We start from the raw sequence: 12170 nt of genomic DNA, 5'->3' as shown, positions 1-12170 counted from the left end.
CCAGTGTGTAGGATTTAGTGTTATCTAGCGGCGCAGTTGCAGATCGTAATTCTGGAACTTCACCCTCCCCTTCAAAGCGCGAAGGAGAAACTACGGTGGCTGCAAAAAGCTTCAACACCGGGAGTGTGTTTCATTTTTTCCCCCTACTTACTTCAGAATTGGTCCCGGGCAGTATTATCTTTCTAAAGTGGCATTTTTAATTAATTTCAGTTCCTTGTGCATATGAAATTATATGTGAAATTCATTGTGTTCCTCAGCTATTGTTTGATCATGAAGATAAATACACTTATTATCTACTGCAAGTATATTAGCTTTGTAGGCACTTCAGTCAGGTTAATCAGGAACCGGTACTCTGAAAGGGCAATGGCAGCAAAAGCGTTCTCAATTTTGGATGTGGGCTTGTGTGATTTCATAATAACACTTTTCAAATTTATTTTCAACCCCATTTTAGTTTTACTTCCTACAAAAAAAATCTAGTTAGAGTTTTCAGTGATGCTATCCGTGAATTTGAAAGGGATTTCCAACCATATTTGAAGTACATGTGAAATTAGTATAGTTTAAGATAGAAAGTGTTGAGAAATGGCAGACACGGCCATCGCAGATGTGTGAGCATCTCCCTGTCAGTTAAAGTGGTTAAGTTCTTTTGAGGGAATGTGCTTTCACAGGTTCCAGAGCAGCTCTGGTTTTTCTGGCACCACAGTGTGACATTACATGTCCCTTGTCCCTTCCCCCCACTCGGCTGTGCATGCAGGCAGCGAGTGCTGCATGGAGAGATTTTACTGGCTAGTTAAGCTCGTGCCCTCTCCCCCAGTTCCCAGTACCTAGGAGGGGAGGGAGGAAGGAAAGGGGGCTGATTTGACTGCTGCCTGCCCCCTGCATGAGCATAAGGCCAGGCTCGTAGCCATCGGGCATTTATTGTAACATTGTTTCCCTCAAGGTATCAGAATTTTGCTCTTGTTGAGCTAGAATGTGGTGTGATACTGTCTGATTAAAATCTGAATGTGTATTAATATGTTATTATTAGTAATCAGTAAAAAATATATTTTAATGTCCATTTTGTGCCTCTACTGCCTTTACTGTGGTGTTAAGCAGAGATAAAATACTCAGATTACTGGAATTACGAGTATTTTTTAGTGCTTTGCTTGCTTCTGCACAAACATTATATTTGAATCCATGCTTGCGACTAGCACTTATTTTCATTATTGATTTAATTTGTAAGTTATTTTGAAGAAATAACAGGTCTATTTTTAGTGTGTAAAATATCAGTGGTGTAAATGCCCACCATAATTTCCCAGTGCCAAACGTGAATTGTTTTGGAACAGCTCTCCAAAACCCAAAGATGTTCCGTGTACAGTTACATAAAACGGAGATCAGCAAATCATCAAATGCATTATCAAAATTGTTGTTGATTTCTCTAATGTATTTTCTAATTGATTAATCAGCTAATGAGTCCAGTGTATTTTAATGAGTTTTAATGGAAATAACTCAAAAATAGTCCCTAAATTCTTTTCGAGGCATCTCTTTGGTTTATTTTTCAAACACCTGAACATATGTGGGTGTATAAGTGTAAACTCACAAAGGAGGAGCGTAATGGGCAGAGAGGGTGAATGAGAAACATCCGGTGCACTAATGAAATACAATAACTCACTTCCCCCAACGTAGCCAAGCCCTCCTGCTCAGAGCTTTTATATCTGGCGATGGCATGTTTGTTCCAGCCCCTTTCCAGTAGCATTTCACATTGTGGGCCTGTGTATGTGTTTTGTTGTGCATTTTGCACACACGTCAACATTAGCTTGTATATTTTGATAATGTGTAATAAATAAATTCAGTAGGTGAGCCACCTCTGCCTGAAGGCCTTCCCTCCAGGGTGTTCTCTGTGGAATTTACAGCTTTGTTAGCGTGACACCACGCCCATTTCACAACTTTTAAAGTTGTTTTTCACATTTAGTGTCGTGTGCACACTGGAAGTTTCTGGTGTCTTCTTGCGTGTGCCAGGGTATCCTGTGTGTCCAGTCAGTATGGTATAGGTAATGTCTGACCCGTTCTAGTACCATATGTGTAACAGAGCAGCTGTATTCCTGGCTTTTGTGTGTGATGCGTTTTTGTCTCATAGGTTGAGTAAAATAGATGTTTGTGGCAAATGACTTAACCGTTTGTTGAATGAGAGACACAGATAAAGACGAAGGCAGGCAGAGAGGGATGCTTCCATGAAGACCTCTGGGAAGAGGCAGTATCCTGAGTGAGTCAATAATATTGACTGATGTTCTAAGAGGCCGATGTGTTATGTAATCTACAACCTTGCGTGTATGTGTGTTTCACCTCAAGGAGCGTTGGGCTGTTGATGACACATAAGCTGCAGATAGCATTAAAGATAGCTAAAGCGTCTTGCAGCTATTTGTCATTGGATCTAGTTCTGTGAAACAGGACTCCAGTGTTTTCAGTAACAGGCTTCTGTTCTTCTGCTGTTTTTCATTTTGCCATGTTTCCACATGGTGACTGTAAACATGAGATAATACAGTCATAAGATATTATTGATTTCTGAATGGTCCATATAAAATCTCATGGGTCATCTTAATGTTATGTATGTCACGTGTATGGTTTTGATGTCATTGCAGTGTTTTCAGTGATGAGAACTTAGTATGTAGTCAGGGCCCCATGATAAGTGGTTGTTTCCAAGGTTACAACATGGATCCAAATAAATGATAGGTGGAGGCTTGTAGCTGTCTTGATTACACAGACATGAATACACACATTTAATGAAATCCTACCCCACATATACACACCTTCTACACACAGATAAAATTGTTAGTCACTGTTGTCACAACCTGGCTCTTCGGCCATGACAAATGTGAGGGATCCCAAAGCATGGGATGTGAATGTCATTAAGGTCAGTAATGTTGGGTGTGCGTGGTGTGTGGATGTTAAAATAAAATGCATAATATACGCAAAGGAGAACCAAGGGACAAGTTAGCTACATCACCGAAGGGGGTGCTTCTGTAGGCAGAGAGAGCGACAATGAGTAACAGCCTAGATTTATAATCCGGGAACACCAGGCCCAGGTGGCACCACAGAAGGCATTGATTACCAAACCATTGATGGTTGATGGACATTGATCACTTACAGCAGGGGTCGTCACGCTGTACAAATTTAACCCTTTGGTTGCAAATTTAGTACAGTAATTGATGGGGAAATTATAACCATTCAATGTTAACTTATTGTGGAGCTGCTAAAAGGCCAATCCTGAAAAGTAGGTTCTTTTGCCTGTAAATGTCACAAATGGTAAGTCAGCATTTTCATGTCAGGACTGGCTTTCCTATCACCGTAAAAATGTATAGTTCATTAAACCACTCGTTATGTATTTGTCAATAGTGGAACAGCTTCATTTGATGATCTGAGTGCTGCTGATCTCAGTCTTGTAGACACTGTGGCTCAATCGCTCACCACAATCCATCCTACTCTTGCACCATCAATCTGCCTGTCCCGCCTCAGCCCCGTGTCCGTCATCGTCTTTTCCACCTTCCTCCTCCACTCCAGCCCAGCTGCATTCCTTGCTTCTGTGTGTCCCGTCCCCTTGGAATTTAGGAGATGTCAGTGGGGGTGGGATAGGACAGGAGGGGAGAAAAGAGGAGGGCATTGAGTGAAAGAGCCGTGCAGAGACTGTAGTAGAAGACAGGGACCAGCTGAAGGAAAGACGGCAAGAAAAGGATCCAAGAGGAGCTGGAGGAGGAAGTCAGATGAAGGGGGAGGTGTGTGTGTGTGTGTGTGTCATTACATTATACCGCTCCCCGAGGGAACAGCCATTATTGATGGATTGATTGCAGACCCCTCCCCATCCACTCAGGTCTCCTGCTATTGGAGGCCATTGATCTGGTGTCTCTTTGGGATATGATGGCCAGTGCATATTTAATTAGCCTTCCATTACAACCAATCAGCATTCAGACAAGGGGTTTAAAGCAAAGATTACGTTTTAGCAGCAAAGGTTAAATTACATTTTTCCTTCTCATCCAAAGGGACAGTGGCACTTTTTTTGTCAACCATGATCTGTTGCTTTTATTCATCCATCATGTTTCAAGCACTTCCACTAAAATAAGTGTGATTAATTTCAACTCCATCTAAGAAAATTTAGGAAAGAAGGTGTGTAATTAATTTTCATTAAGAAAATTGTACATTTTCAGGTATAAAAAAACTGTCAAGCAACTCAAATCTCAACTACTATGAGACTGTTTCCAGCTTAGTTATAGTAAGAGGTTTGAAAAATGTGAAATGGGAGTAACGTCCCTTTATGGCCCTTCTCTTTAGGTGATAAAAGAATGTCCAGAATGACTATTGATCTAGTTTTTGTGGCCTTTAGTCTTTCTGGCTTTGTGTTTTTAAAGAGAGGAACTCTCTTGGGTGTTGAGACCTATATGAGCCTCCCTGGTAACACATACATATAGATGAATTGTTTATCATTCATGGTCCTTTCTCATTAATTAGCTTTGTGATCAATGCATTCATCCTGCCAGTCTGATTTCATTGTCAGCCTATGTACAGTAAAACACATGAGTGTGAATTGTGAATATAGCGAATATAAGTCCAATCGGATGCGGTTTTTTAGTTTTTACCATTTTTAACACAAAACTAATTTGTCCATTTATGTCTTTGTTTTCTCAGGTATTCCTGTTCTTCTGTGAAACCTGCTCGGTGCCTATCTGCAGGGAGTGTAGCGTGGGCCGTCATATGGGCCACACCTTCGTTTATCTACAAGACGCCGTACAGGACTGCAGGGCCATCACCATCCAGCTGCTGTCAGATGCGCAGCAGGGACGACAGGCCGTGCAGGTGAGACAGGAAGCCAGACAGAAACACTCACAGGGGATAAAAAAAAAAAATATATCCTTGAGTTGTTGGCTTGTTCTACCCCTTAAATCTGGAACCAATGCAGCAATATAGAGGCAAACATATAGCATAAAATAACTTTTATAAATACATTTTTGTGTTTTGATTTAATACAAAGTAATGTAAAATATGAAAAATTAGAAAATGCTCAATTTAAGAGAACATGGCCAGATTTTCTTGTTGCATTAAAAAAAAAAGTCCTATATCACTCCACAGGACTCAAATAGGTCAAACTGATTTAAGTCCTAACTCAACAAAGCCAGGAGCTCTTCTGCAGGATTCTCCAAGGCCTGACAAAAAGACAATCCCTATGAAGGTCAAACCACACAAATCCACCCTCATCCATCTCCTAAAGGGACGGTGGAGAAGCTGAGGACAGCAGCTGTGTCTTTCCATCGTCCCTCGGCACAGAGAGACCAACTATTAGAGATGATCAGCTTGAATATGTTTGAGAGTGACCAGTGCTGGGCTGCTGGGAAGCCTGGGGTTAGAGGTGTCCAGCTGGCCCTAAAAGGGGGTGGGTCGCATGGGGTGAGGTAAGGCGGGGGCAGGGCTGAAGGTCAAAGGGGAGGAGGAGTGGTGAGGAGGATGGGGGAGGGTAGATGAGGTATTTAAAGGATTTTGGAGAAAGGAAAACTCTCCTCCTTTTTTTAAAGAAGTGGTACACTTTGCCCTCCCCCTATTCAGTCACTTACTCACTCCCCCCTGCCTCTTACTTTCACCCCCACACAAACTGCATCTGTTCATTTACGTAATTATAGATTGGATGGCAGCTTCCTAGACCCCCCTTAGATTCCAGTTCATACAGTGAAACATTCAGTTTGTGAAGTGAAGAAAGGATAAGAGGTTTCACTAACAGTTTGTTCGTTTAATTGTTGGGCGTTTATTTTTTTTTGTCTATGTCCAAAAGCACCACGAGTTGCAGTCGCTGTCACTGATCTGAAGGGAATGGTTTTCATAGTGCCAAAACAATTAACTTGATTAGTCCATTAACAAAAACAAAAATCTGCATCAATTTTGGTAGGCAATTCTGTTCATATTGAGGTGGACATGAATGTCTGTACCAAGGTTCTTGGCAATCCATCCAACATTTTCTCAAAACACAAATGTCAACCTCATCGTGGCGCTAGAGAAAAAGTCAGGGCTTCACCAGAGTCATTTGGTGCTACTTCAGCTAATAGTTTCAATGTTTCAGTTCAGACCAAAGTGGTGAATCAATCTATAGACCGACATTACCATCACTAGAGCCATCCCTCTACTGGCTAAAAATGCCATATATACGCTCATCGCTGCTTCTGAAATGCAAGGATTTCTTGCTTTTCTCAATGTTTTATAACTGTAAAGTCATGTCTTTTGAAGAATTAATTTGAAGATGTAATTTTGGGCTCTGAGAAATGGTAATAGGCATTTTTTGATTATCATTAACATTTTAAAGATAAGGCATCTCCTCAGCAGAAAAATTACAGTTATTGTTTTATTGTGTATATAGTCTAGCTAGCCCATTAAAAGGGGTATCAGGTACAGGTCACATGTACTAGTGTTGGAAGGTGGGGCAGTGACCTTGGTAAAGACTCAAACATGAAACACTAGCTGTTCCACTTAGGTCATGTAACACGTTGCATGCACTATCTCCTCAGCAGAGCTTGACCTTTGTGTGACTGCTTCACACTTTGTACCTTATAATGGATGTGTGCTTATGTCACACTGGATGTTCTACAAATTCCAAGATATCACAACACAGATCTGCTCAGTTAAATGCCAGACTCCAGGCCACGCGCGCAAGTTTAAAACTAAAGCTACGTACCACAGCAGTCACTTGTTCTTGACCAATGAGAGTCAAATCAGCAACTTCAATAATGTATTTATTGAAAAGCACCAGGATCCGTGCAGCTGAGTCATAGGAAACGCCCCCTACCATCTGGCAATGTGTTGCAGTGTTTAGTGTTCTTTTTGTCCCAGGTCACCATGGGAGTAAATGCTGACGCCAGATAATATGTAAACACACACACACACACACACACACACACACACCACACGCGCTCCTGTCCCCTGAGGTAGGAAATTTCCGCCCACTCCACACCCATTATCTTCCCTGACCTCTGACCCTGGACTTGTGACCTCCTGGTTGGCCAGAGCTCCTCTACTCTGCGGTTTGATTGGTCAGTCTGACCCTCTTTGTGTTCCAAGCTGTGCTCTTCTGGGAATGTCGAGGGAAAGACTGAAAGAGAGAAGATGGAGACACAGACGGGAGAGGGAGATAATGTGACCAAGAAACAGAGGACTTAAAATGTGTGAAAAAGTGTGAGAATTTGTTTTTTTCTTTCCCCCACTCCAGCTCAGAGGAGAAAGGAAAAAAACAATGGAGAATAGAGAAGGATAATTAGCATTTTATAGGAATACAGAGGGACAACTGGAGAAAGGTGGTGGCTATATATATTTCACCCTGCCTCCTTCCTCACTCTCTTCCTCCCCTGATTCTTCCAGGATTGCCTCCTGCTGTTCCCTCTCTATGAGCCTGATTTAGTTGACCCTGTAGCTGCCAACCACAAATGGCCAGGCGAAAGAGAAAAGGGCCCTGCTGCTAGGCTTTGTTCTTGTAGGGGTGCAGTTGGGAGGGTGGGCGGTATATGTCTTAAGACAGGGGTTGCAGATCATGACCTGTAGAGGTTTAGGTGACCTTTGATCCCTGCGGCCGATATCACAAAGAAAGCCTTATCCCACCTCCCCTTCGTCCCTGTGAGGTCCAGTTCACCCTGTGACCTCCCAGAAAACGCCAGAGGAAAAGAAAAGCAAGATAAAAACAGCAGGGTGGAAGGGAGACAAAGAGGAAAATGTGCGTTTGTCCCAAATTGCGGGTTGTAAAAACTCAAAGCCTTTATGGTGTAATTTTCCAAGTTTACGCCCTACAGTTTCTTTTTAATGCCTGTATTTATCAAGATAATGGAGAAACTCATTTTATTGTACTGAAGCCTTGGTTATCTACTTCCATTTATTGTAAGAGGGATTCTTGTTCAGTAAATACAGTCTTAACTGTAAATACCTTACCAAAAGCAACATCCTTATTACATCTTTATCTGAGTTTTGGTACCAAATAATACTTTTTTCAATAACCTTTTTTTCACATAGGAAAACATGCCAAACTGCTCAATTTTAAATACAGAACTTTGCCTAAATAAGATATAGTCTTAAGTTGTAATAACATTTTTATTGAAACAATAACATTTAAATAGATAAGATAATAAAGATTTAAATAATTAAAGTAACAAAGCACAAGAATGCAGTGCCTTTTGATACTGGATAGCGTAGTTTTTATGATGCCGACTGTGAATATCAGGAGTGAGCAGGGGTTCTGCCCAGCAGGAAGTTGCATCATCTTGTGCAGTGTGAAGTGACTTCCTATTCTTGACCCATGTTTCCCTTTTCCCTCTAAAGGAGCCACCAAACGTGACAAAGAAACAGATCACTAAAATGGAGCAGATGTTTGTGCCAGGAAGATGTCACATACAGTGTCCTTTCTTTTAATGCTTCCTGGTCCTCTGCATCCTGCTTCTGGGGGTCATCTGTATCCCTTCTGAGTAATAAAACAGACCAGGCACTGGTGTTTTTTGAGCATTTAGACGTGTCCGGTCCTTAGTCACACTATGAAGTGAGAGAGTCATCTATCTTCGCATGTCCTCGCATCTAGTTTCTCTCTTTCTGTAGCTGTGTTCGGTCTGTTATTACTGGAAGTGGTCATTCTTGAAATTATTTTTTTTCTTTCTTGCTTCAGCCTACTGTCAAATAAGCTGACAGGATGTTGTGCCACATCAGTAAGATCCCATTATTGTGTTTTGTTTCCCCAGCTGAGCATGGAGAAGGTCCAGGCCATGGCAGAGCAGGTGGAGATCAAAGCCAAGGTGGTGCAGACTGAAGTGAAGGCCCTTGTCCTCAGACACAAGAAGGCGCTGGAGGAGAGGGAGTGTGAACTACTGTGGAAGGTCAGTTTATACACTGGGATGTGTTAGTTTTAAAAAAAAGTACAATACTGTTGTTGTGGAATGCTCGTTGTTATTTTTATTACCATTATTCCAATGTGTGTTACAGTGTGGTGCATCACCACCTGTGACAGGCACAATAAAAGAACAAATATGTTCATCTGATTTGAGAACCTCTGCATAGGAAGCACAGAATGAGCTAGCAAAATAAAATAAATTCTAATAAGCTTTGATACAAATGCAAGCCTATACAAAAAACAGTTCTGAAAAATCTTACCCACCCATTCACTTCCATACCTAAACTCACTTTTGAGAAGGCTTTCAACATAGACTGACTCAGCAGGTTGAATGTAATGTGTTATGAGAGATGTCACATACATCACTCATTACTGTTCGATCAATACATCTGTACAGTTTCAACAAAAGCTGGACATTATATGGAAGTACCTAATAACCTGTCAACAACAGCATCAATATCTCCCACACGTTCACAGTCAGTCAGTCGGCTGTCAGTATAATTTGGCACAAAGAGGGTACAAAACATTCAGTCACATGTATTTTGGAGCTGAACAACATATTATTTTACTAGCGCTGCTTTTTATTGGGCCGTATGTTTGACACTGCTTTGTAAGGGCCTCTGAGGTTTAAGGTTACCCAAAGAACGAGTGGGGTTCTGGCCGAAAGAAAGAACCCCCATCCCTGAGGCCCCTCACCCCTGGCTCAACTGTGCTTCCAAATCCCTTACCCAGTCAAGTCTCTAACACACACACATAACACACACACACACATAAACACCCAAATCTGAATCCCATTAATTACGACTGAAACCAGATAGTTAAATGTGCATTTGTGCTTTTATGTACATGGGGGTATTTGTAGCTTTGGGTCTAACACCCACCGGTCAACCAAACTCCTATTTTTCCTCTTTTCCTGAGAGCAGGCTCAGTGACATCGTAAAAACTGAGCTGTGTCTTACTCCCTTAGATCTACAGCTCTAGTGTGTGTGTGTGTGTGCGCAGGTCAAAGAGTCACAAAGAAGGTTTTAACTTACCCATGTTCCCCCTTTAATCCTTTTTACACCACTAGAGAACTCACTCTTTATCCCTGACCTGATAGAGTCGTTGCAGGCAACCATACACACCCACACTCACACCGAGTCTCTTAGCCCTTTTCCATACACATGTGCTGCCTTGGTTTAACTCAGTGCACCAGTCCAGCGCGGCAGGGATTTGTATCTCCGTTACAGCTGAGCGACCCGCTTCAAGGTTTGTGTTTATAGGTAGAGAGAGCAGCAATGATTGAGAGAGCTCAAGATTGAATGAAGAGAGAGACTGGCGTTGGTGAGAACAAAGCAATAAATCAAATAAATAAAACATTATTTTCTGATTGTTTCACAGCAGTTACGTTCCTTACCTTCCTCCCTGCAGTATGTTGATATGTTTTTATTGAAGCCGCTAACTAAGTTCTGCTAATTCAGTGATAAACATATTTAACTGCCTGTAAATTATTCACCGTAAAATTCTTGTTATTTTGTTATTTAAATTTATAACAAATATTAAACATATTTCAAGCTTTTATTTTGGAGCAGCAAAACGGGAAGTGTTGGGTTTTCATCAGCAGTAACTTAACACAACTCCTGTACAGCTGAAAGTGGACATGAAACAGTGAAATAAAGCAGTTATATGACAGTACAAACAGGGATGCAGGAGAGAAACTAAATTTGAAACCACAGAGATTCAGTTCGAAGCAACCTACTGAGAGCTGAACACCCAGAGACTTTAAAAAAACATCTGTCTGTCAGGATATAAGTTGATTTTTGGAGCACACGCTTGGTTGAGGGGGAGAAGGAGGGTCATCGCAGGTTGGTTGTGCTGACACCACAGCCTGGAGGTGGTCAGGCGCGCTTTAGCCAGAATGGCTCTGCACAACTTGCCGTGTTTTCACGCAGCATGGTTTGACTTGGCATGGCCAAAAGAAAAGCCCTAGCTGTCTCTCCTTTGTCGTTTGTTTCTCATAGAGGTGTGGCTCAGGTGTGCATACCTGTCAAATAGTGCTGGAATGATTAGTAAGAAAATTAACTGAGTGGTTATTTTAAAGTATTATTTTTTGGGCCTTTATGCCTTTATTTGAACAGGAGATACGCTGGCAGAGGACAGGAAAGGGGGGAGAGAGAGGGGCGAACGCCATCAGCCACAAGGGCCGCCAGGTCGGACTCGAACCCGGGCGCATGCGTATATGGTGTCGCCCAGCCTCTAAAACTGAATTGAGTAACTCGCTAAACTGAGGGTTATAAGTCGTTTATCAAGCAATAATGCCAAACATTAGCTGGTTCCATCCTCTAAAATGTAGGTAAGTCAAATATTCTTGGGTTTTAGAATGTGGCTTGGACAGCCCAGCAAAAATTCTGCACTGCTGGCGTGCTATGTCGGTATGCTGCACTCCCACGCTTTCTTTACCTGCCAACTTTTGCATGCTACTCTGCTCTTCTGCCTTCCTCAGCTCAGGTGGGGAAAGCTTGCAAATTGAGCTGAGGATATTGGAAATGACTCCGCAAGCGTTTCCTGTACTTTGAGGCAGCGTTGATGGCACCTATGCTGACAGTGGTGTCAGGAAAAAATGTAACTGAATCCCGGAGGGTGCTCCACAGTGACTCAACACTGTGTCACTGAAGTAGAGAGATTCATGGCTGTGAGATAACCGCAGTAGAGCCAAATGTGACTAAATGCGACTCATGGGTAAAATGTGCAACGTGAAAGGCATGAGTGCAAGTCTGGGTGTGTCTTCTTTATGTTATTGTGGAATGTATAACACAGGAGGTTGTAACTTAAAGGTAGTTGTTACATCAGATAAAAGCTCTCTGTTTCTGCTCTGTAACTCTGTGAAATACATAGCATGTCTCCCATTGAGTGTTTTCAACTGACCAACTAAAACTTGTTGTCTGTCCATCAGAAAGCCTAACTTGAGCCTTTGTTCTCAGTGACTATAAAGTGTAACTCTAGTCTCACAGATGCAAATTGCATTTATGCCAAGGATTAACAAAAGACCGCTTTCTTGTGGAGTCTTTGTTTCTTTCAGTCTTTCCCTGCTATCAAAAGTCCTTCTACCATAGAGGCAGTTAGGCTATTGTGTCTTTTTGTTAGGTGACGGTAAGTAAGAGCCCAATCCCTGGTTCTCAGGTTCTGCCACCCTCTTTAATGCTTTATTCTTACTCACTGTACTGTAACATCATCTGGCTTCTCACAGTAACAGAAATGTGTCGTGGTTAAGTGACGGTCAAACCTTTATGATTAGCTTAATAATTTACTCCAGTAACACTTT

At 41.9% G+C, this 12170-nt stretch overlaps 1 protein-coding gene across 1 annotated transcript in view; it reads left to right on the top strand.

Moving 5' to 3' along the window:
- trim71 (tripartite motif containing 71, E3 ubiquitin protein ligase) overlaps positions 1 to 12170 on the top strand; it is a gene marked incomplete in the record, with an annotated part of 30430 nt that overhangs the window by 10484 nt on the left and 7776 nt on the right. Inside the window, 2 exon segments of the mRNA XM_035681304.1 lie at positions 4654 to 4821; positions 8721 to 8855. Of these exon segments, the coding sequence (XP_035537197.1) occupies positions 4654 to 4821; positions 8721 to 8855 (303 nt within the window).

This window comes from Morone saxatilis, unplaced genomic scaffold (assembly GCF_004916995.1).
Source record: "Morone saxatilis isolate NCDOM2014 unplaced genomic scaffold, NCSU_SB_2.0 Contig9, whole genome shotgun sequence".
Classification (NCBI taxonomy): Eukaryota; Metazoa; Chordata; class Actinopteri; family Moronidae; genus Morone; species Morone saxatilis.
This window is presented reverse-complemented; position numbering and strand designations above follow the sequence as displayed.